Source organism: Dromaius novaehollandiae, chromosome 3 (assembly GCF_036370855.1).
Source record: "Dromaius novaehollandiae isolate bDroNov1 chromosome 3, bDroNov1.hap1, whole genome shotgun sequence".
NCBI classification, from domain to species: Eukaryota; Metazoa; Chordata; class Aves; order Casuariiformes; family Dromaiidae; genus Dromaius; species Dromaius novaehollandiae.
The window spans coordinates 64,447,122-64,473,383 of record NC_088100.1 but is presented as its reverse complement, the minus strand read 5'-3'; the positions used below and the strand labels follow the sequence as shown (position 1 = coordinate 64,473,383).

Below are 26,262 nucleotides of genomic sequence, written 5' to 3'. Positions count from 1 at the left end.
AGGGAATTGCCCCTGAAGGAAAGAGGGCAGCAAGCAGGACCACCAACCTGCACAGATTGTGAAGTTTTACATTTCATCTGGATAAACAAAGGCATCCCTGGACAGAAAGAGGCAGCACATATATTTATAGCCAGTTTCCCAGCTCTCTGCGCCTCAGGTGAGGGCTGCACCAGCCAGCTCTAGGCTCCTAAAAATGCTCTGGGGAGCTGATGGCGCAGGCTCTGGTAGCTCCTGCTGAAGCATCTTATGGGCTCCCTACAGCTAAATTTTGATCAGATAGCAGCTCTAGATTTGAACTAATCCAAGTGGTCTATTTCCCTGCCATTTGTACTCAAATGTTTATTCATTATTTTGACTGAAAAATGCAGAGCAACAGCAATGTAAACCTTCGGAAATGTGACTGTGGAATTTTAGTTTTGAGCTTCCCTCGGCTTTTCTGTGTTCTTGATAGTTTATAATACTCTAAAGTTATTATTCAAGCTTAGCATTTCAGTTAAAATGAGAGTGGTTTTCTGCATGAATCTGCAAAATTCATCCTGTATGTGTCTATTGGCAGTCACCCACAGTCAGACTTCATGTGCCCTAATGCTGGAAATGCACTTACCTAAATTAGATATCCCATCATAGCAGAGTGCACTGATAGAAGAGTGTGTCAGTGCTGTCTGTGCACTGGGAATCAGCTGGTCACTCCTTATCTTGCAGGAGATTGAATTTATTGCATTTTATATTCTAAGGCTGAACAGTAAAGATGCCACATTCATTTCTGAAGTAGGCTCAAGGATGCTGCTAAGGCTCTAAAGTTCTCAAATAGGTTTTAAGGCTAACAGTAGCAAAGCTGCTTTGCAGAGCTCATTCTTTATTACAGTCCTTACCTTTACATCTTAGTTTTCCCAACCATTTCAGAGGCAATTAACATAAAGCAGCCACCAACCTAATCTGTACCATACATTGAATTATTTTACAAGCTCAGCCAGTGCTGTATTGCCTGCAGGAACTAGCTTCTTAAATAAATCTTTTCTTCTAAAAAATTATTAATGGATTTGCATTTTTCCTTCCCGAAATGTAAAGACAGCTGTGGCTGAAAAAGAAAAAAAGTGAAGGATCCATTTCTGCTCCAGAAATAGCCTGCCTGGATTGCATGGGTAAAATCAGTAGCATTCACCTCCCTCCATGTGGTGCCACTGCTTATGTCAGCCTCTTTTACGACCTGGATTATCCCAAGCCGGGAGGTGTCTCAGCAAGCTGAAGTGTGCCAGACCTTTCCAAGATACTTTGGGAAAAAGGAAAAACCCCTGACCGCACACAGGAAGGTGCTAAAACATTTGGCTGCAGCACGTGGAACATTAGTGACAAGAGATGCCCTCTAATTACAGCTGGGCTTGTGTGATGGTGCCAGCGCAGCCCCAGCAGCTCCCGTTTTTTCTCCAACAGCACAGCTGTGCCACACAACCAAACGGCACATGCTAAGCATGCAAAACAACTCTCTTCCCTTGTAGCAGGTGTATCTACCATTGGTTGTGCTGCTACAGCAACGTGGGTGAATGGAGGGTTTGTTTCGCTGACATCGTTTTGCTGGAAAACTGTGGTAGGGTCTTGGGAGCTTTGGCTTCTCAAGCGCAACCTTTGCTTGTGGAGGCTGAAGAGGCAATCCCAAAACTGCCTTCGAACACTCTCTTTGGATCATGGAGGTAAAACACAAGTCAGCACTAAGCCCCTAATGCAGCAAAGTGTTTGCATTTAGGTTCATGTCCTACTGAACAAAGGCTAGGTCAAGATTCAAATTAAATATAGACTTAAGTGTTTTGCTGCACAGGAAAGGACTGGTGAAGGAGGGCGTCGGTGGTAACCAACTGGGAGGGTGTTACACTTGCTGCTCTATATTGCCATATAGGCATGTGCATTCAGTAGCAGCCCAAAGTCTTTAGAGTTTGCTTATTTACTTATGAGCAGGTTGCAAAGCCTGGGTTTATGGAACATACCAACAGGAGACCTCCTGACGAATCATTTCCAGTCTCAACCTGTGCTTTATATATGACATTTCTGAGGACGCACTGAAGTCTCCTTACCTCTAAAGGGCTTTATCACTGTCCCTGTTCATGATGAGAATAAATCAACAATTAAGCTCCATCGCAGAACAGCATGTCCTTGTCTTTGTCGAGGAGTGGGAGATCTGATGCTTTTCATCTGCTGGCTGCAGTTTTGATTTCCCTAAAGTGTAATCCCAGGCTATGAGCAGGCACAGGACCACATTGTGCACTGCCTGACCAGCCACAGAGGAGCTGGCAAAGGTTAAGTTTGCAGAAAGTCAGTAAAACCAGGAATGATGTCAAATCTACACTCAGTCCAGACCAAAATTCACAACAGTTTTGAGACACTGAAGTAGATAAAAATTGGGAAAGCCTAAAAGCTTGGATAACAAATCACCAGCAGTCCTCCTGCAAAATCTTCCAAAGAAAAGTGAATACTGGCTGTCACTCTCATCTTCCGTGTCTTATGGCAGAACATGATAACATGACAGGGTTCAAAGTTCATGTGATACATAGGCAAGTGTCAAGCCACAACAGCTCTTTAGCAGTTAGCTATTGCCTGGTATCGGTCTTGAATGATAGCTTCAAATACTCAGAGCAGCTGATTCAATAAAAGACATTTGTAAGTATACAAGTGTGCTTTATCACTGTTAAGTAGATCTTGCTAATGGAAACAGAAACAGCACTGTTTGTGTCAGACCATGGAGCCGGATTCAGAAGCATTAGCCATTGTCACTACAACATTTAAGTAATTCAGAAGAGTTCAGCACCCAGGAGGCATGTAAAGCACTCTAGGACATAACCAGATAGTCCAGACCATGCTGCTCTTGCTTAGATGTTATTAATCAAAAAAAGACAGACGAGCAGTTTAGAAAAATCTGACCCTGCCTGTAGGAATCATTGAAATGTGAAGCTTAGAAATAATGCTTTTTTGGGAGAGTAGCTTTTTACGCAGACCTATACCCTGACTTTCCTAAGTTAAGCAATTTTTTCCCCCATAATTCTAGGCAAATTCTTCTCAATCTCTTTTGTTTTAAGATATGTTGTAACCCTCAGAGCCAAAATCATCCGACTGTGTGCTGTCAATTGTGTTGTGTGTGCACCAGCTTTCTAGTGCTCAACATGTAGCAGCAGCAGTCTGTCCCAGTGCTCCATCAGACACTACACTTGAAGAGCTGCTTTTTTTTTTTTTTTTTTTTTTTTTTTGTAAAATTGGCATAAGGAAGAATTTAGCTGATTTTCACGTGCTCATTGTAACATATGTTGTTGGACCTTATCCACATCACTGACTGTTCAGTCATCCCTGAAGGCGCAGTGACACATGGAACAGCTTGCCTTCAGCTCCCCAGTGTGCTTGCGGTACAGTCATCAGAAGGGAAAATCCGTATGTTACCTTTTAACCAAGCATATATGGTTTGGAATTGAAAGACCAAAATGACAAATTTGCAGAGATGCTAAAGACTGAAAATCCTCTTAGAGAATTAAGCCAATTCTAGACTCAAGGTGTTGGTGCTACTCGGTGTACACAGCAGCCTGTAATCAATTTTATTCATTGATGATACTCAATATTTACAGCAGACTCTAAACTTGACTGGTTTACTATCATGACCAACTCCAGCTCATTATTCACCAGATCCCCATGTCAGGTGAAAAACAGTCCGTGATCTTAGCATCTGTAGCTCTTTTTCAGAGAAATCCTGACTGTTGTTAAAGAATGGTTGAAATCTGTCTGTTTTTGTCAGGAACAAAATTAATAGAACGTAGCCCAAAAAAGGCATAATTTTGAGAACAGCACTGGCATTGCTTTGGTTTGATAGGGACAGACTTATCAACAAAATTAACATGCCCAATGCGGAATTTCTTATACCTGTCCAGTAAAAAAAAAAAATCGCAGGACTGCAAACAGCAGATGCAGCAGATTCCCCCTCCCCAACAGATCATTCAGTTGGACTGTGTCCATCATTTGCATCACCATTTCGGGGTCTGGAATTCAAGTGCATTCACTGCAAATTCACTGCAATATTTGGCCCTGAGTTCCTGATGCTGTCATTTTTAAGGAGAGGACTAACTGAAATTTGGTGCAGGGGCTGGATTTCAGCTCCCCACGAATGTGGGTGTGGGAGAGAGGCACCATACAGGAGTCTCACTTAGGCCCATCCCAATGTCTAAAAACCTAAAGCAGAAACATTTTGCTTTTCTGCATAAGCAGACTTTTCTTTTAGCTCTCACTTTCTCCCCATTTGCCCTAATCCCATTTACTAGCACTGTTTTCATGCTGTGTACCCAGACGGTAACCTGAGGCACACTCCTTCTCCTGCTCAAACACAATTTCTGGCATTAATCTGTGACTGGCTTTCTTAGTCTCTACCTGTAATGAGAATGGCTAATCAGCAACAATTACAACAAAGGCCACCCGTTTTTCAGGCTTACAGTTTTATTACTGAAAATGCTTTTACTGTGGGGAAAAAAAAAAAATCTCCTGTTGGCTTTGCATGCATAGTAAGTGTCCATAGCAGCATCCACGCAAGGGGGCATCTGTCATTGAGGGCCGGTGGGGTTTGGGATCTCCCTCCTGGGTATGCCCCACACCGAGCCCAGCTCCACAAGACCCTGCGTAGCCCCCAGGAGCTGGTACGCGGCCACAGCTGGGCTCTGCAGGCAGCTGGCAGGCGGCCACAGCCCACCCTGGTGCCTGGGAACATGCAGAAAGGTAGCAAGGAGCAATCTGGACTTACAAAATCCTGCTGGTCTGTTCCTCCCACCCCCCGTTCCAGGAAAAAAAGAGAAATAACATGGCAGAAGCCTCTGTGGCAAGGCCACCGCTGCGTCCCTGCATGGCTCAGCCAAGCTATTCAGGCTGGACGCTGGAAAAGACATTCGTCCTCAGAGTGAAATGCAAGGGACGAGGACGGAGGACACCAGTGTGCTCCTCACTTGCAGACAGGAACGTTGTTTAAGCAAACAGCTTTCCGAGGACCTCCAACAAACTAGTGAAGCATGAACGGAGCAGCTAATCGTTGGGTTGAACTGCCTGCCTGCGCTGCACTTAGAGGCTTCACGTTAAAAAAAATGGAGAAGAAACCTCGAAGCAGTATGTGAAATTATATGTGACAGAGGCAGAGAGAGCAAGGAGGCTGGAGCCTCTGATGTCAAACCTGTACTACTCCAGGCAGTAAAATGTTTGAATGTTAATTTAGAGATCAGAGCTGAAGAGCCTGCACCTTTCTATGTACTGAAACCTTTGCCTGCTGCAAACATATAATCAAATTAGTGGAGGCTGTTAAGCAATGGCAATAAACAATCCTTGAATGTATATAAGTGGGTAGAGTGTAGTTTAATAAACTGAGGAATTTCTTTCACTCTCACTTGTTTATCTGTAGGTTGCTGTTCGTTTTCCTTCTAGCGGTAATGGTAAATTCAGGATCAGTTTGTCAATAATGCATGTAAATTTTTTACTTATTCTTAGAAATTTTAGCTATCACTGCCTCCATATCTCTGGTCTGTCTTTTATTTAATTTAGAAAAAAATATTTTAGAGAAGGTTTTGTTTTAGGAAAGCTAACCAGCTGGCTTTCTTCCTGTTGCATTTGCGTGTCTCCGTGCGTGTGTATGCTCTCTCGGTAGTGCTAGAGCAGGTGTTACTCAATGATATATTGACACTGAAATTAATATTTATTCTCAAAGCAGTCATTGTGCATCATATCCTTTCATTACTATGGAACAAAGACAGGTGTTTTTTTTTCTCTCTAAGCCACTCTGCAAGAAGACCTCTGTAATGATCACCAGCCCCAGTATGTGACGCTGCCCAGTTTCAGCCACTGGCATATTACAAGCCTTTGGTCTAAAGAAAACAGTAAAAAATAACATTTAAGTCATCTCACAGGGTTGTCATGTGACATCACTAGTAATATAAATACTGCACCTTGTAAAATAAAAATAATACTAAGTCCTTTAATAATGCAACAATTTTATCATCTTACTATTAATAATGAGCATTACCTTGTTTATCTTTTTTATTCTAAATTTACAGCAGTTACACTAGTGACACTAAATCATCTTAAATATGTAGCCAAAGAATCACTGCTGAGAACTTAAACTCCACAGATGCCTCAGCCACTTCAGATTTCTTGTGTCCCTTTGTCTGTCCTCAATCCCTCTATTAATGACAGTATTTATAGTGTGCTGTCACATGTTGAGGAAACTTGGACGTTATAAAGGCACAAGAATAATTATAAGTGAGACAAAAATGAGCACCCTGGAGAAGCAACAATAAGAAAACCAAAAGGCTTTTGGAAAGCAGTGCATTTTATTCCCACATCTCATTCTGCAGTCTTCCGCTGATGTTATTAAAAAACCTCAGCACGAGGCAATATTTTTATTTTATTGTGCGACAGTCTCTTTTACTGAAAAAGTGGACTGCTTTTGCCAAAATCCCATTTTTAATTTAGGGAATTTACAGGTATAAACAGAATACAATATAATCACATTTTTACTATACATGCAAATGTACAACATCGAAACAGCAGCTTTTGTGACAGTCAAACCTATTAGCATTTCCATACTTTTCTACTGATACTTCAACAGCAAGCGGCAAAACATTAAACTCCCCCCAGGGAGAAGTCCTGAGTCCAGGAGGGGAGCTTTCTAGAGCATTTGCCAGACAGGGTCTGTGCGCTGCAAGATCTAAGACTGGCATTCAGGTGATGAAAAATTCTACATTTCTGGTGGAGACAAAACACTGTGCACAGTAAGAATGGATCAGGAACACAGGTTTCTCTTCAGCCATCTGTACGGACTACAGTGCAGCTCAACAGCGTAACGATTTTAGCAAAACAGCAACTATAAGTCATAGACACAAACTTCCTTACTCTAAGATGCACCTGACTAACAAACTAACAAAAACCCTGTTGCATTAGCTTACAAACAACAAATAGCGTATTGCTGAAAAAAATGCCTGGTGGAGCTTGAACAGACGGTAAACATTGTATTTCAGCACACAGCCAGTATCTCTCAATGCTTCAGCACAAGCTATACATTAAGTGTGATGTACAGTTCTCCATGCCACGGCCCCACAGCTCAGCAGCTACAGACATTTGGTCACAATGTCTCTTTAACCATCTTTTTTAAAATCCATGTGTGATACCAGATCATCCAACTTCTGGACTCAATGTTTAAAAAAAGTACTATTGCACCCTGATGTTTCTGTCTGTATTTAAACTGATGAGAATCTAAAGCTTGCCTAGAGATCAGTTTTTGCAAATACTTCCTGCTGGGTAAATTGCTTATTTCTGTGAACAGTCCTGCTGATTTCAGTGACAAATGCACTATGAGGCTAATGCAGTCTGCTAGATTTAAAAAGGTGTTGGGCTAGGCACTGCTTAATTAGGGCTATGGGAATAACTGATTTTCAGTTCAGTGGCTTAATAAATAATAATAATAATAATAATAATAATGACAACAACAACAACTTAGATTGACTGAAACCCATTTTTTTCAGGAAATGGTAACAATTTGTTTTGGTCTATGGTCGGGATGTCCGTCCACTGGTAGGGAGACTCCTTCAGGATGAGGATGACTCAGAATCGAATCCTTGCTCTGCCTGGCTCTGAGCACAGGTTCAACCCCAGGACTCCCACCTCCCAGAGTATCCTATCCCCAAGCTAAGGAATACTCAAAAATTTGTCTTCTCCATCTTTCCTGTTGAATGTATTTGATACAAAATATCAGCATATTAATTAGAAGAAACCCCAGAGTGTGTGCTTCCCGCTTCCCAGAGGAGCGCTGCAACACGCAGGGTCAGGAATCAATTTTTTTACCCCTCACGGCTCAGCAAAGTGCTTTGGGTGAAGGAGAGCAGCTCCATGACAGATGCAGGCATCTCGGTGCTGCAGGCACCGTGCAGCCCCATCCGCAAATGCGCAGCCCCTGCGATTGGCCGCGGCAGCTCCCTGCCTGCTTGCCTGCCCCAGTTTCCTTCTGCCGGACACCACAGCACAGGCAGAGTGAGGGCTGACATGCACAACAACATGTCCCAGCATGCAGCCAGGACACAGCCAAAATGTTCTGTAAAAGCCCCCCCCGGTAACGACAGCTTAGACACAGGCAGACAGCGTCTCCCCAGTCCTGTTATTAGCCTGTACTTCCAGGGGACGGAGATGGAGAGGAGACTTAGGGTCAAATCCAGACTCTGAATCACCTGGCTGTAGGCTACAAGAAGGGGGATAGCACTATGCACCCACTTGCTCCCTGTTTTTTTTAATAGTCTTCCCCCAAACCAAATCAATATACTCCAGCATTTCCAAACTCTTATTTCAGTCAAGCTAATATTCCCAATGCTACGTGTACTTGAAGCTCATAGAAAAGCATCCTTGTTTTGCTGACCAAAGCTTCTCGGAAGTTCAGATCTGATTCTGCTCTCATGTACACAACTGTAAGACACAAGTAGTTCTGCTGAAGACAGAAACCACTTGAACGTAGACCTGGTCTAAGGCCCAGCCTGGCCACATAATCTGTGGAAATTCTGAGTCTTCAGTTAAAGGGGTGATTTTACACCAATATAATTAAAGTGGCATGACCTCTACCCCTATTACAATTATATTGATACAGAGGAGCACAAAAAAGTACAATTTATAGGAATTTATATATTGCAGGAATATATTTATATAGAACACCTATAAGTGGATGGAGACAGACATAGAAACACATTAACAGAGCCTCCAAATGCTGTTAAAATCACAAGGCTCCACACTAAGCAAAGCTGCAAGCCACCGCCGTGTCACTGGCACGGACATCTAACTTAATGGGAACAGGATTCCTCACAGCCCAGGCTTCTGGGCAGCAGCCTGTGCCTTGTCACCACCCAACTCTGTATCCACAGCAGAGGACTCAGTACCTTTAGCTGCAGCGGGTCTGACCTGATGTATTGAAAGCAGGGCAATGCAAGCCCAAAGCATGAGCAAACGCTGACTTTTTTGACAATGAGGTAAAATTATCCTAAATGATTTGGACCTGTCACCGTTGATGTGAGAAATGTATGCTCTGCCTTTCCCCTATACAGAGAACTGGGTGCCTGTCCTCAAGCAGTACGTTTTGTGGGTTTTTTAAACCTGCTTGTTAAGGACTTGCTAGCTCTTCATTTTCTAACAAATAATCCTTCTTTATATAATTAGCCCCCCTCACCAACCTCCATACTCCGAGATAGGCATCCTTCAGTGAGCTCCTGTTCACGTCTTCCGCACTAGCGGCTGCTCCCCGGGCAGTCGCTGGTACCTCAGCAGGTTCCACAGTGCCGTCCTTCTCTTTCTCTCCACTCTGACTGTCCCTGCTCGCTGACCCCTCCGCCGCTGCTTCCTCAGCCCCCTTCTCCCTGGAAATTGCCTCCATCGCAAACAGTGCTTGGTCCCCAGCCTGCCCTTTTTCCTCCTCTTCTCTAGCTTCTTCCTCCAGGTCCTCGTAATTGCTCTTCCGCCTGGTCTCAACATACTTGGCCACACAGTAAATGACAGAACCCAAGGTGTTGACCACAACACCAGCTATAAATAACTTTGTGGGCTCCACATCATTGAATGCCACCATGCCCACTGTGATGGTTGCTATGCTCTTCACCACCCCTACGAAGCTGGTGGTCACAGCCGAGTTTATGTAAGTACAGTGAAGGGTGGTAAAGTTCATGGCACAGCTAATTAGGACACAAGCAATAAAGATGCATACCATGGCAGGGTCCTTCCAGCCTGGAAACGACCAGACGTTGATGGAGTCCATGCTGGCAAAGGAGCAAATAATGAGGAAAGGGGTGGCTGAAACAGCAATGGCGTACTGAGCTGTCAGGGGTCCATATTCACTCTCTACACTGGTTTTCTGAATGAGCACCAGGTAGGCAGCGTGTATCAGCACAGCCAGCACGCCTGTCACATAGCCCATAGCATCCCCAGTCAGGTCACCAGCTCCTGCCAGGAGAGTCAAAAAAAGAAACAGGCATGGTTTTTGCTTGTGAGACAGAAAGACAGAACTATTTTTGACTAGGACAATATTTAAGAAAAAGGCTTCAATGCAGTTTCCATAATCCCTACGATTTGTCATGCTTGCCCAAAGGAAGGACACACACACCTCCTGACAGACTTTTTTTTTTTTGCATGCTGTGAACCTATTGAAAGTCTTTTGCTCTCCCTCTAAATCCCCCACCCAAAATTTGTTTGCATCCTCCCTTTTGTGAAGACACTATGGGAACCTTGCAGCTGAAATTGCGCGTATACCCACGTGCATCCATCCACTGGGCATCCCCTTGCCTCTGTGCTGCTGCCTGCCTCACGCGTGAGCTCTGGCCAGCCAGGCCACCCTGCTCCCGGTCTCCGCGGCCCCCTCCTGCTGTTCTGCTCCCGCCAGCGAGGCTGTCAGTGACACCCCCCCACTGAGACCAAAGTTGGGTTTCTTTGCAGAGTCAGCCAGCTGCCTGGTGTGCTCTGCTGCCCCTGCACGCACTCGGGTATTGCTGGAGCACGCAGACCCAGCTTTGCCCCCCACCCCACCTACACCTCAGCTGGGAACTGGCACAGATAAGGCCCTATAGGGTAGCACCTACCCCACGGGGTTGCAGCTGTCCCCCTAGGGTTGCACCCATCCCCACACAATTTCACTTACCCCCATAAGGCTGCAGTTGCCCCTATAAGATTACCCCACCCCCACAAGGTTGCAGCCGCCCCCCCCCCCCCCAGGGTTGCACATACCCCCATAAGATTATACCTACCCCTCTGGAGTTGCACTTACCCCCATAGGGTTGCAGTTGCTCCCAGAATATTGCACCTGCCCCCTAAGATTGTACCTAACCCCACAAGGTCGCACCTGCTCCCGGAAGGTTGCACTTGCTACAGTGGGGGTTGCACCCACCCCGCCAGGGTCGCACGCCCTCCCCAGGCTCACGCCTGCCCCGGTGTGCCGCCGGGCTGCCCGCCCCGCCCCGTCCCGTCCCGTCCCGCTCCGGCCCGGCGGGAGCCGCCGAGGCTGCGGGGCTGAGGCGGCCCGTCTCGTCGGGGCGCCCCGCGGCGCGGCTGCCGGCCCCGTCCCGCCCCGTCGCGTCCCGCCGCGCCCGGTCCCGCCGCTGCCGGTGCCGGTGCCGGTGCCGGTGCTGGTGCCGGTGCCCGGGCGGGGGCACTCACCGGCCAGCGCGGCGCCGCAGGTGGTGATGAGGACGGCGGCGAGGACGCCGGGCGAGGGCATGCCGTCGCGGAGCACCAGGGCGCCGGTGAGGAGGGTGACGAGGGGCAGGCAGCGCTTGAAGACGACGTACATGGGGAGGCTGAGGCCGCGCAGCGACCAGAGGGTGAGGGTGGACTGCAGCGTGGCCAGGGCGGCCACGGCGGCGAAGGGGCGCGCCAGGCGGGGCCCGAAGGGCGGCAGCGCCGCCAGCCCCCGCCGCCGCAGCGCCTCCAGCCCCAGCGCCGCCGCCGCGCTGCTCAGGCACTGCAGCAGCGTCAGGAAGGCGAAGTGGTAGCGGGCCAGCAGGAACTTCAGCAGGATGTTCAGCGAGCCCGAGCACAGCCCGTGCGCCACTGCCACCGCGACGCCCCGCAGCCGGCCCCGCCAGCGGGGCATCCTCCGCCCCGGCGCCGGCACCGGCACCGGCACCGGCACTGGCCCGCGCCCGGGGCCGGCGGCGGCCGCGCGGGGAGGCGGCGGCGGGCGGGCCCCGCTCCCGGGAGGGCGCCCGCCCCGCTGGCCCCGCCGCCGAGCTGCCGCGCCGCTTTTATGGCCGCGCGGGCGGCCCCGGCCGCGGCCCCGCGGAGCCTCCTGCCCCGCGGAGCCGCCTGCCCGCGGGAGGCAGCCCCGCCGCCGGGGGAGGTGCGGCGCGGCGCGGCGCGGCGCGGCAGGGCGGGAGCCCCGGGCGGGGGCTGCGGGGGCGCCGGCGGGAAGCGCCGGGCACCTGCCGCCCTGCCGCCCCGCCGCCGCCGCCGCGCAGCCCGCGGCAGCCCGTGGCTCCCGGAGCGCCGGGGCGGGCGCAGCCTCCCGCCGCCCCTGTGCCCCCGCGCCGATGCGCGCCTGCCCCGGAGCACGCATCCTGCCGGGACGGGCAGCCCCCCGCTGGCAGCGTCCTGCCTGGAGGCAGCGGTTTGCTTGCGTCGGGGTCTTCGCCCCGGCGAGAGCCGGTGGGGCGCGACTGAGGGCAGCGGAGCTCTGCAGCCCCACCAGCACCCACCTCTGCAGCAGGGCACCGCTCACCCCCCGGCTGTCCCCGCCACGAACAAGCTCTCTTTCTGGCCAGAGAGCCGGCTCCAGGGCAGAGTAAAAGAAGCCATTTCTTGAAAAAGAGAGAGCCTGTTTCTAGCAAGGGCACTTTCATGATACTCACTGTAAACTGGTAACTACACAGATTATTCAAAACTTAGGTTTTAAAGCTTGAAAAAGTAGCAGATCCATTCTCTTGAATTGCCAAGTGAAGGTCTTATATTAGACTGAGATAGATCACTTTGAGTCTAAGGAAAACCAAAGGCAATTCTCTTGGACATCTTCTATCTTCTCCAGTAATTTAAGAGAATAAAAAATATATACTTTTATTGAGAGCCATTTCACAATCTTGAGCCCTCTTTTAGCATGTTCAGGTCTCTTTCATTAGCAGTAACACTACTTTTCACTGACCAGTACAAGATCAGCAATGTTATTCTGTATTTTGAGCAAAGCGATCTTCCCCCTCCCTCAATATGAACTGTATCTGAAAGAAGCAACTTGGGAGCGAAATGGCAAGTTTGATACACTAAGCTTGTTTTAGGAAGACTCTTATTATAAAAAGAGTGGATCTGATCCTGATGGGACCATCAATTCTGCTGTGCTTGTACAGAATTCAGCACAAACACATAAAAATGCCTATTTCAGCAGCATCAAAAAAGACACAACTATTTTATGTGAAATTGCTGCAGAAGAATGTTACATTTAGTCTTAGTTCAGTTCAAAGATCTGTTCATATACCCTGAGATGCTTTATTTTTTTTCAATCTGTGACCCCAGAAATTCATATTCAGAAGTACAGCTCGGGGTCTGGATGATACATATTGCGATCACAGAAAGGGGCAGCTAACAGCTCTGAAGAAGGGAGAGGTGGACAAGCATGTACACCTGCAGTGACTACGTAAGTATGGAGGTCTGGGAGCAATAATATACCAGATGGCCCTCACTAGTCCCTCCATTTGAACCGAGAGGACCCACATGCCCCCAGGATCATTGCTGTTTGCAGGAACAGGCCCTCGGTGCCCGTAGGCATTGGCCCCACCAAAGAGGGTGCATTTTATTTCCACTCCTGAGTTACCACAGCTGTACAGCTTGCAGCAGAGCTGGTGCAGGACAAGCTTTATAAAATGAAACAATGGAGTTACTCATTTAAGATATGAATATTTGAAGATGAAAATCGTGATGAGGGAGAGGAACCATCAGTATCGTGGAAATTGCAACAACTGAGGGCAAACCTCAAGAGAAAGAACATCACCCTCTTAGCAAAAAGCAAAGGAACTTCTTTTTTTCAGTCATCAGAGGTAAACACACGAACAGAGAACAGGTTGTTTGGAAATCTAACTTGCAGTATGCTTCCAGAAGTTGTGAGCTGAGTGCCAGTGAGTCAGTCTTGTTTTTTAATGCCGTGGGCCATGTTTATCAGCCCCAAAGCCTGTTGCTGACTTTGCTTGCCACTGATGGATACGGACATACCAGTGCTTCCCTCTACTTTTTGAAATGTTTCTTTCTCACCGGAGCTTGTCTTGTCTTCAGCTTGCCTGCCTCTTTTAACTTTCTGTCTTCAATTTATGTATTTTTTATCAAGCTACTGTTCTCACTTCATCTTTCTTGCCTTGCCTTTCCCTAAATTCCTTTCTTTCCCCCATGCCATTACAGAGCCTCACTTTACTGAAAGAACAAGACAGTGACTGCAAGAGGTATAATATTCACCTGATACAAAACTGTACCCTCTCTTTTCCCCATTTAACTCTTATCCTCTTCATCTTTACTGAATCTATTGCAGGATTCTCCTCATATCTATGATTTTAAATTAGCTTGTTCCCTTTCAACTTTTACTTGAAGCACTCCCTAATTATTTTCCACCATTGTTTATTTTCCATTTTGTCTTCTCTCTGATTCTCATCAAGGCTACTGTATTTTCATCCTTTTTTTCATGCCAATCTTTAGTTTTAATGATATTCAAGTGCTTATATTTCTATTGATTAAGAATTTCACTGACTGAATGTACATCCCAAGTATTAAAACACACAAAAAAGGACTCTTTGTGCATCCCTGCTTAAAGGTGAGAATAGTATATATCTGAACCTCTCAGGTCACCTCAGTGACAAAAGCCATGGGTGCGAGTGATCAGGCTGCCAGGCAATTTAAGGCTGTGCTAACCACGAGTAGGGAGAAAGCAAGCAGCAAATGCCCGCAGTTTTCAGACAAAATGACTTGCAGTTACTTCCCTTTTACAACCAGGCATTCTAGCTCAAAGGCCTTCACTGATTTCAGCAGCCACAGTGCAGTGTAAAATGAAAACTCACAGTTAAGTGGGCTGCAATACAAAAGGATATAAAGGTTGAACATCTTCATGTCATTTAAACTTACCAGAGACCATCCCTGACTTTAAAACCCACTAAAGAACTATGCCAATGCATTTATGCATTTTCCACTAGCCTCCTTTTGGACTGATCTCAACGTGTGGATTGCTGTGACAAAGTTTGCCTATAGGAGAAAATAATCTCCTTCTTCTGAATAAATACAGATTTTAAAAGATCTGTGTGCTTTCTGGAAATACTGTAGCAATGAGGATTTATTACACCTAGGCAACAAGAAGGAAGTTTTTTCTTTAGAAGGAACAATTTTGTGCCCTCACTCCTGAACGGTGAGCAGTGCCTCTGACACCACACAACATCAGGCTGCAAATCTGTATGGGGAGTTAAATGCTTCCCTGAGTGAAACAGAAAAACACACATATCAGAAGGGTAAGAATCTGGGAACTCGAGCTTCCATGTCCCAAATACCATATTCTACCTCTCAGGACTCACATACCTTGCAAGGTGAACTTCTATTATACCATCTTTTAAGGCACCCTAATTCTAGTCTTGTCTATACCCAACATTTTCCAGCGCAAGTACAGGGCAGTTTTTCTGTCGCTAGCAAGCTCAACCGCTTCATGACACAGATTTGGGCCAGGCCCAGTACTAGTCTCCCTCTGCCTCCCCACATCTCTGTGCTCAGAAAAGACAAATTCTCCCGTGCTTCAGTGGGGCAGAACTGGCAAAACAACACAGGGACCGCACGCTGCAAAACCTCTGTGCCAAGCTGAAGTGTGATTTACACCGCAGCAAGACCAGCTCAACTGCATGCAGCAAGACTTGTCAGTCAAAAGCAACAACTAACTCAAGAGAGGAAAATACGGGGTAGGTCATCTGAGATAACACTGCAGTGAAGATACATCTCTTACACTAGCTTCTATGTATCCAGAGAGAGCACTGGCTGCTTGGTTAGTAAGCTCACTCCATTACAAAATTTTGACCTAGCACTGAGAAACAGATCATACTAGTGAATCACTCTGTGACTCCTTATATCAGTAATGAGATGATTACGATGCCTTAACTCAAATCCTTTGATTCAAATTATTCTCAGCTCTTCATTTCACCTAGGTACAATGGCATGGGTGAGGGAGAACACATGGGGAGCAAATTGGTCTTGCATTCCTAATAAGGGCATCTGAGCACTTTTTTAAAAATGGCTTCTGGAATGAAAATGGTAAAGATCTGTCCAAAATATATTTAATGGAAAGTTTGCTTTAATTAGTGCCTAATAACAAATATAAGGGAAGCATTGTGTGGAGGCATAGCCATTCCCCATCACAGGATCCAGAGCGCCTGCAAAACTGAGCACTGCTACTGAAAGGGTTAGTAAATGATGCCTGTTGATAGCCACAAAGTCCTAGAGACCCCTTATCACTTGCTAAAGACATTTCACTTTCCATCACATCACCTTAATATGCAGGAATTGCATAGGGGGATGCAGCAAAATTTGAGGCCAACATTTTATTTAGATAGAAGAAAGAGGTCATTTCATCACTGGCATGCAGTCTCCACAAGCAGACATGCAGAAAATAGCTTTCCTTTATCAAAACAGATCTCATGGGACATACAGCTAGACAAAGCTGCATTAAAGGTTGGTCTCTAAAAATTCAGAGGAAAAATACAACTGCCACCCAACATTCACACAAAAGTCATAAACCATGATTGTCATACTTGTAACCTATAAAGTTGTCCTGAGTATCTTTTATTGCATATATTTTTCTGATCAACATTTCTCAGTTGGGGAAGTGAATACAAGAGTATAACCAAAGATATTGTGTGCAATTAATTTAATAGTAGAGTAGAACAACAAATCCACTCCTTCAAAACATGACTAATCAAAGAGTTTCTTGAACCATGGAGAAACACATGAACCCCCATACAACAGTCTTCAAAAAGAACAAATTTAAAAGTAGAACACACAAAATGTCAAAGATTTTTGTATTTAAAGGCCTGTTTCTGTAAATGAAAAAAGATGAGAAACTAGTATTGTGGTCATAAAATAAAACTGTTTCTTTAAAACAATCATATGTATCAAACATTCCCTGAGAAATAAGAAGCAACAATTATTGACAGATCATTTTTTTTTCATCACAGTGCAGAGCTGTTCAAGCACGTTCTCTCCATTTAAAATCACACAGTAGGATTAAAGACAATGGCTTTTATTTACTATGCTCATCTTCTGGATACACTCATTTTTCAAGAGAGTAAAATCTGGAATCAGCGACCCTCAACATAGAAGCTAACCAGGACATGAGGGGGAGAGAAGGCAGCCAAGAAAGGTTTAATCCATGTGTTGGATGTGCGTGTTAGGAACTGTGATTGTTTTTATCCCCATTTCTAAATTTATCTTCTCACTAGATACACTACAGCAAGATTCGGGAAATACCCCTCCCCACCCCCTCAAACATACATATAGGATACATACCCACCACCAAAATTGCCCATCCACTCAAACAAGCAACTTATATTCTAAGTAGAAAGGGGAGACAGAGCAGAAAAGTGGAGTGACTATTAAGGTTGAATTAGATTTTATGGCCCATGGTATTGATGCAAGCTGTATGCAGCATAGCTTTATGGTTTCATCATTCCTTAGCACATAGAATTAAAGTGAGGTAAACATTTGGAAGTTGGTGCACTACACTCATGAAAAAGTAAAGTCCACTTTTCCTTTTTCAATTCAGCTCGAGAGGATGGCATTCTTGTGTCAGTCCGTGCTGATCCAGGAAAACACAAGAACCTGTCAGGATCCAAATTCTCAGGTTGTGAAAGATAGCTTCTTTCTTTCTTTCTTACCCTAACATCTTATCTATCTATATCTCCCTGTGGCTACTTACTAGTTCCCAGGCTCGCTCTCCAAGATAGCATAGCTTATCTTTCCTTGCAAATTGCAATTCTTTCTTTCATTTCTTCAAAGCATGCAGCAGATCTGGCAGTGTCTGCTATTGCTTGATGTATGAGTGGTGCAGCCTAGAATTGCACAGCCCTAGCATTCATTAACAGTACTCTATAAAAGGACTGATCAAAGATCGGGCATCTGCAAAAAGTCTTTCAGTGGTAAGGCTGAGGGTAAGGGGTAGCAGCAGAAATGAGACAACTTTAAGAAGGTAAAAAAACAGGGCTAGCGGGAAGCCAAGAGAGAAAATACATAGACAGGATTACAGGAGTATCACTGTTGGAGACTTAAGTGAAAAAGTATTCAAAGGAGATTGGAAAAGCTTAAAAAACAAACTCCTCTGCTTGCCCCAGAAAAACTCAAATGAAAATATCAGCATGTGGACTGAGGAGTCAATGTGGGCATGAAAAGTACCCAACATACCTAAAACATGTTGGGCAACTATATCGTTGGTTGCAGTAAGTCTGATAACAACTTGGCCACGCTGGACTTCCTGTGCTTATGCTATACAGTTAATCAGCTTGTACATAGGTTCAGCTGGTTTGGACATAAGCTCTCACTTTTCCTCTTGGCAGATGTCCAGGAAGCCTGCACACAGAGCCACATTCCTCTTTTACCCTCTGGAACAAACTTTCTAATTGAAAACAGAAGACAAGCCTAAGATAATACAGGGTAGTCCTAACTCTAAATTTTGAGGATTTTGATCCAATGAGTTTTGTATGTATTTCTTTTTTCCCCTAATCGTATTTTCCATCATCTCAGTATCTTTCTGCATGACTTCATCAAGTGTTTTACTCAAGAAGACCCAAGTGAAAAGAAAAAATCTTTACCGTCTTTGTGATGCAGCAATCAAAAAGGTCAAAGGAATCAACTGACTATAAAGTATGACATTTACTGTCTATCAAGAGTATTTGTCATACTGCATAAGAAAATAATGCAATGTGAATCACAGCAGAGCATATCAATATCAATCCGAGTGATACAAGCCTCAGGTTGCCATTACAGTACTTTACAGTGAAAAGTCACTTTTTTATTTTTACAGTGACAGTTATCTAAAAATATACTGCCAGCTACTTTTATTCTTTATAAGGATCAAGAAAATTCAGGCGTCTTCTCTCATCATCAGCCAGATCATGAGCTCACAAAATTGTGTCAGTGATTTTACTCTGAAGACACCGGCTAGTATCTGCTACTGCAACTCTTCAACCATCCAGTAGCTGTTGAACATTCTGCTGACTCAAGTACTGCCTGTACAGTAGAACAAGTTCAAAAATTTCCAAATTCTCAAGTGCACAACACTTTCAGTTAAAACAGACTTTTAATTTAAAAGGGACATGAGGATTAGTGACACAATTGACATTTAGTGCAAGTCTGGTTGGAGAGAAGGATTCCCAGTGTGTCAGATCTTCTTCACCTTCTCTCTAGACAGCAACTGCCAGACACGATGGAGTATAGATCTTGACTAATTCATCCCAAGCACAGTCCACCACCTAAAAAGCAAACAGAATCTATTTAGATCCCTTGTAAATGTAGTTCTGACAAAAAACAGAAGGAACTGAGAAGGAATTCATGCATATGCTGAGGTTAATGTTGGTTGGCACTCTGATTTACAATGCTTCAAAATTATATAGTAATGCATTTTTTTAAATCTCTGTCTTAATTTCACTGAGGTGCATAAGAGTTTGCAATTTCCTATTCTCCTACTCCCCATGAGGGAAGCAGGGAAACCTTAAGGTTTCAATTGCTTGTCCCAAACAGGCTAATATAGAAAATAACCAAGATGGGATGAAGGGAGAACCCACAAAAGCCTAGGCCCCATTACATTTCCTCTCCTCACAGGGACATGATGCTTTTGTGACAGGGACATGATGCTTTTGTCTCAGGACTTTTTTTCCCTGTGACATCTAAACACCTCACAATCAAATCTGGCCAACTTTCTTATACTTGCACAGTTAGGGAAAATTATTATAAACATTTTCCTAATGGAGACATGAGGAACTGAGAAACAAAGAAGCTGACCAAGATGATGCAGGAAGTTTCTGGAAGAATTAAGACTGAACTTTAGTCTCGCACGGATAACCTATGAGATCACTGTACTGTCTTTTGTTGAGAAAAAGATGTCTGTTTGCCGAGCACTGACTACTGCTGACTGAAGGCATCTCAGAATTGTTGCGGTTTGCTTCAAGCACTAATCAGACTCCACCAGCCCAGTGAGAAAGTGATGCCACTTGCTCCAATGAATCTTACTAAAACAGCAACTGATCCCAACATTACTGATATTTTTCCAAACTGCAGGTCCCAAACTATTTTAGGTGCAGGTTAGTACCTAAAATCACAAAAAAGAAAGCTAATCTGATTCTACAGCATAAAAAGATTTTAAGAAACAATAAGATTCCATAAAAGTAGACTGCAAAATGCTTTAGATTTGATAATGTACCGAAGAGTCTGTAACAAATTAAAAAGGGTTAACTACACTGACAATTACTCAAATAGATGAGCTGTAACATATATACACAGAACATTGGGAGGGACAAAAGCTAAGGCAAAGGTAAGAAGAAAGAGAAGAGCTAAAGAAAAAAAGTTGATGAGCCCCACAGATACATGTCAATAAATCTGGATGAATCCATCTTGGAATAAGTATCTTGACAATGCCCCTTCCAGTTGGGATTGCACAAAGGCAACAGTACACAACGAGCTACACAAGAGGCATCCTTCTGCTTCAGAATGCAATTCCTGTTCTCTTCTAGAGCCAGAATGAACAGCTGCACACTAAAAATTTGGAAATCCAACTTCAATATTTGATTTCAGACTATAATTAGCCCATTTTGTGTTTACTATACTGCACTATTATTCATTTTTATTGCTTCCTTAGCTAGCTCTACTTAGTTATTTGAAGTACTTTCCATATACATCTAAATGGCCCAAAATCTCTTGACAACATGTACTGTCTATTCATACAACAAAATAGAGCTTTGTGTGATATAACATTCTGCTGCATTGCAGTCCCCCCAAATCATTCAAAAAAGAAAATATGAGTTCTCCATTGAATTCTGTATAGAAACTGGCAATCATATAAAACACAAAGCATTTTATACTCTCCACAGGTCTGGATTGGCACCATTTTTTCTATAAGCAATACTTTCTACTTTCATGCAGAAACAAGAAACATTGACAGTTGGAAAAAATCCCATGGGAATTCCCACCTGTTATCGATTTAATTAGCGTCCTGAAGCAGCCTCTGAACAAATATAGTTACAGAACTATTTAATCTAGCAACGGTAGATATAAAAATAAATAGGGGTTATCAAAAGGGAGTTTGGAAAGGATCACTCAGGATGATTTGCCCAACTCATTGACTTTATGACAGCACATGAAAGATGAAAATGTAACCAGTTAACAGAAGGAAAATAAAGCTACAGCAAATAATATTGTATCAATTTTTCTTGTGCTGCAGGAAGTCTATAATGGAAGACTGGTATCAGAAACCTTTATGAAAATACAAAAGCGGAGAACAGCAACAAGTATTTATGTATTTATGGGAAACTGTGACACTACAGAAAGAAACTGCATTAGAAATTGGAATAGCATTGTGCTAGGATTGACATAAACAAAAGGGCACTCCACATAGCAATTTACACAAAATGCGTTCTCCCAAATACAGCAGAGACTGTAAGAGAAAGGGGACAGCTGTAAGCTAAGAGTGTGACAGCCAGCATCAACTTATGGGCAGTTGTTACAGACCCCTTTGCAGTACCTCATGGAGTATTACTGCCCAAAATACAAATGACTGAAAAAGAACCACTGGATACACACAAGTGGATGTTACGCAGCTACTGCATAAACCAAAAATTACAGTCATCTTAGGAAGCTGATCCTTGACCGGATAATCATAGTATAACTTAAATGAAACACCTATCCCGTATTCTACTGAAGTGTTTATCCTTGTCCCAGATTATAATGATGTTTTCCCCCAACTGATTTAATACCAATATCCATTAATTTATCAAAGACAATCTCCATCTTCCATTGACTCACTAACTTATTTACTTCTCTGACAGGCTCTCTGTTTCCTATTCATCACAATCATCTTGCTTTGCAATAGACTTAGACCTTTTCCAGCACCCAAGGGCAATCCATTCAGTCTAGTGCAATTACTTGGATGACATTCTGTCTCTACTGTTCGGAAAGAGCAATAAAAAAAGAGAAAAATTCCAAATTAGTAGCTATTTTTTTCCAATATTTGAAGATATAGTAAAATCCCACAGCCAAACAGTAATGAAATATATTCAAATGAATAATTAAAAATTTCAAGTTCAGCAACTCCTCTATGAGGGTTTTAATCAGAAGAATGCGCAGCCCTCTTCAGATCAGTATTTTCGGCCTTTTTAATGGGCCTAATCCAGAAGTGTCTCAGTGCCCCTCAGATCTGGAGTGCCCATAATAAATCACAGGACAATACGCAAATGTGTCTGACTGTGACTCCTTTCTCTTTTCAGCTTTTCTCCATCCCACTCCATTTTCACATACAATTGGTAAGACCTGTCCTTTTTCTGTAGTACAGATGTTGGAAGATGTATTCAGCTTTTCTCTTCCATTAACATTGTGTTTCCTCTCCCCTTCTAGTTTATTTTCTGTGCTTTTTCATACAGAATTTCATGGTCTATCATATCATTAATATATATTTTTGAAGGGCCCTGCACATCCTCTGTATGTGTGTGGTATGGAGACTGAGTGAAAGGAAAGCTCTTAGGTTTGCTACTTATCAAAATTACTTTCACAGATGCTCATTCCTCATATACACCTCCAGATCAGCACAGAAAGTTTTGTCCTTAGTCCACATTCACACTCCACATACTAGAAAAAAGAACGTAGAAGGCTCTTTAGCACTCCTTTCTTTTGTTCAGCATCATTTTAAAAGACAGAACAAGTAGAAGACCTCCTCCCCCATTAAAACTTGTTGGTTAAGTGTGTAATGGATCATCCATGTTTAAATGTATTCAATACCTATTTTGCGCTAGGGTACCCTTTTGGTTGGTCAACAGATCCCAAGGATGAGCTGGACCTGATTCCTACCTTCACACAACAAGGTAGGAATGAACATGATGGAAGTTTGTAAATTAAAACAGTTATTTTCAATGTGCAATAGCCCAACTTTTTAAAAAAAATATCTTTGAAAAAAATACACACTGATTTAATTATTATTTCCAATAAAGAAAGAATAAAGCAAACCCAGGATTAAGAGTTCCTAGAAAGGTCTAGGTTCAAAATATACAGGCATCAGAAACAGCTGTTCCAGACACTACTTAAGAAATTCATTTGTTTCTTAAGGAGAGAAAAGATTCAGGGAGGCATTACTTTTCAGATTGCAAAGACATGCCATAAAGCACTGATTTAAAACACAGGTAGCTGTCTCATGAACATAATAAAAATCAGTCACATTTATTTTAAAAGACATACAACACTTGTTTATTTGCTATACCACGGACAACCAGAAGAAGATCTCATAGCCATGCCACACTTCCTAAATGTAAGTCCTGTGAGTGTGTATTTCATGAGTAAAATGTAAAGCAAACTGAGATGAGAGTTGTAGGTTACACAGAATTTCTTGGGATTTCCACAATATTTGTGGCAATCCCTCTATACTCTCCAGATAAACGGAAAGACATCTTCCCAGTCTTTCAAAACTGTTTTTTACTGGTAAAGTGAAGCACGATTTGTGTAGAAGATACACTGGAACTGCAAAGCACCTTTCTGTGCTGATACTCATTCATCTCAGTGACCCCAAATGCAGTCAGTTTACATGCAGTGAAACTGTGTTTTCCTAAGAACTCTATCCAATCTTCAAACTCATCCTTGAGTTTAGAGCTACATTAAGCTCCTTCCTTTTGAGATATAATCAAAAATAATGATAAGCCAAATGACATTCTCAATAACAGCTGCAAAACACTGCTGCCTTCAGTTGAGTTTCACTGATGCAGTTCACTGGGACTTACGGAACAGACTTACTGATGATGCAGAAAAGAATTAAATCTGCTCTATTGACTAACAGACAAGGCTAATAGGCATAAAAAGCATTTTTAAGTCACTAAAACAAATACAACACACAAGGAACATATTTATTAATGAACTGCTGCCTCCGTGTCTTCCCAGCATTTCAGAATCAAAATGTTTAAGCACTTTTTCCTTTCGGTACACTGACATCATAGCTTTTAGAGAATTCATGTGATGCCTGAGAGCAACCTTTCCAATCATCTTAGGATGGGACTTCCACTGATAACGGTGAAGTACTCATGGATGGCCATTACTCATGAATAGCTGGTTTTGACTTATCCACTGAAAGTCTCATTATAAATGTCTGGGAAGGACACACAGTAAGTGTCAGTAAGAAGTGTCACCTCCCTCTACCTCTCCAACTCTGTAAAGGTGTCTGAATTGGTTTAACGGTAACATTTGCAGGTGATTAAATCTGATCTTTCCAAGTAAAAATCCACCCTGAAATTAAGTAAGAGAACAGATGCTGTACAGTTTTTCTATTTCAAAGGATCACTAACTGCATAACTTTAGTACCATCCTGGAGGAGGACCACAAGGAGAGATGAAAAAGAAGTACCGATAGTAAAATAATTACAGCAGTGTGATAGCTGCAACAGCTGGGTAGAAGCTATCAGTTCCTTGGTGATTAAGAGTAAAAGATAAGAACAAATGGGCAAAAGACGTGATTCTGCTTTTCTGCACATTTTCACGAGACATAACTCCAATTTCACAAAAGATAGTTAACTCTTCTGGACCTGTGCAGGGAGCATGACTAATTTAAATGAACAGCAAAATACACAGCAAAACGGCCCCACTGAAGATACCGTTTGCATTTATATTTGGCTGTGCTGGTTAAGCCAACTTAAGCAGCCCTTTCCTGCCCTGTCTGCTGCACTGGCATAGCTAACATGGTGCATTGCACAGGCTGCACATTGAAAACAGGTAGCAGAACAAACCTGTACACCGAAACTTGACAGACGATCAAAAAATACTCAATAAAGCTGCAAGAATTTAGAACGAGATTTCAGTTACCTTCAGAGGATACAGCTTAAGTGTATACAATTTGCCTATGGCCTGTTTCCAATTAGAGAAAAATAATAGCTTTTTAAACTTCAGTGATGCTGATGCCATAAGAAGGCTCATGATGCCATCAGCACTGCAATACTTCCTGGGATCAACAGACTTTTACTGATGCTACAAAGCAAGCATCTCTGCTCAGTTCTAAGTGCCTCGGGCCAGGTGGAAGGAAGGAGAATGGACTGTGGTACAGAGACCATGTTGATGACACCCCGCAGCTTTAGGGAGAAGGAAGTGCAGCCACAGTGAAGCTGGGTCACAAAGAACAACGTCACACGGAGCACAAGACTAGTGTCATGGGTACTACACTAGTATCACCAATTCCATGTTATTTGATATCATGTGGTGATATCACCCATCGCTGTCTCCAAATGCAGTACAGGAGAATTCTGGCTATACCCTTTCTTGCATTGATACATCACAGAGTTCCAGGCACTTCAAAGAAATAAGAGAAATCAGTTCTGCGTGAAATAATCTACTCTGGTGGAATATCTACGCGAGGAAGCACAGCCATACAGAGGGCTAGAGAAAACATTAAGTTTGCCCTCCAAACCATGCTGACACAAACAGCTATTCAGACAGCAAGCTGCCCACTTGTATATATAATGGCCATCCAAATGACAAGCACAGTAAACAAATGAAGATCATGAGTGATCACCATTTGTGTGGTACACAAATTATTATAAAATCTAGACTTAAACATTCATTCAGATGACAGGTGATGCTGAACCAGAGAACTCAGGCTTGCTTTATCCTTGATGCAGAATAATTTTAATTTCCAAAGGGAACACCTCCATACTGTAAATCATTAAAACTCTGCTCTGACTGGCACTGATGTCTAATGTGTTCTTCATGCATGAAGTGTTCTAAGCCACCAGACCACTTGCCATCACTTCTGTTGAAAATCAGGTATCATTGCAATTTGGGAATGTCATTGTTCATAGAGTAAAAGTACAGAGCAACAGAAAGATTCCTCTCCTGTTCCCATTAAATGCTCAATCCTGTTCTCAGCAGCAAGGCAAAAAGCCCGGCACAATGGAAAGCATTCAGTTACACATTGCAGTGACTGCTTTACAAACAGTTCAGAACAGACATGAGGAGTAGGCAGAAAAAGGCTTTCAGACAAAGTTTAGAGCTCCAGTTTTTCTCATGTTTGCGTTAAGCACAATACAGCTTTTGAACTACAACAGAAAGGTTTTTTTAACCACGGTTTAAAGAAATTTATGGTATACAGTGTATTTTCAATTCTATATAAACTCATTGAAATAATTTCAGTATCAAGACAAGAGGAAGTGAATGTTGACAGTAGCTGTACTTTTTATCTGTCTTGTTGACAGGTTTCCCAAAAGACATTTAAAACTAATTCACAGCAACTATATCACATTCAACACACAACAAGTGAAAAAGTGGCTGCTCTTAAATAAAGTTGCCAAGATAATACCAAAGAAATGGGGTCCATGCTTATCTACTGCAGGTAAGCACATCAAACTCCCACTAAGCAGTAGGCCTAGATTTTACTTTAACTCATCAGAATGTTCCCTGATCTCATATAGGGAAGGTAGATATCAGAAGAGAAATAGGAATCTGTTAAGCTACTGATACTATTCCAGTATTTGGTCTAGCATTATCAGCCCCTAGAGAGGAATAATATACAGCTGAT

At 43.5% G+C, this 26,262-nt stretch overlaps 2 protein-coding genes across 4 annotated transcripts in view; both read right to left on the bottom strand.

Annotated features, from left to right (window-relative positions):
• Positions 1 to 6,321: 6,321 nt before the first annotated feature.
• SLC35D3 (solute carrier family 35 member D3) lies at positions 6,322 to 11,614 on the bottom strand. The gene is made up of 2 exons (XM_064509032.1): positions 11,179 to 11,614; positions 6,322 to 9,972 (listed from the first exon to the last, which is right to left on the bottom strand). The coding sequence occupies exons 1-2, from the start codon at positions 11,612 to 11,614 to the stop codon at positions 9,140 to 9,142; spliced, it is 1,269 nt and encodes a 422-aa protein (XP_064365102.1). The 3' UTR covers positions 6,322 to 9,139.
• Positions 11,615 to 16,372: 4,758 nt separating this feature from the next.
• The window catches only part of PEX7 (peroxisomal biogenesis factor 7), a 55,311-nt gene continuing 45,421 nt past the window's right edge, over positions 16,373 to 26,262 (bottom strand). For all 3 annotated transcript variants that reach the window (XM_026121338.2, XM_026121316.2, XM_026121323.2), the window contains exon 10: positions 16,373 to 18,983. In XM_026121338.2, the coding sequence (XP_025977123.1) occupies positions 18,915 to 18,983 (69 nt within the window). In that variant the 3' untranslated portion in view covers positions 16,373 to 18,914. The remainder of the gene's footprint in view (positions 18,984 to 26,262) is intronic.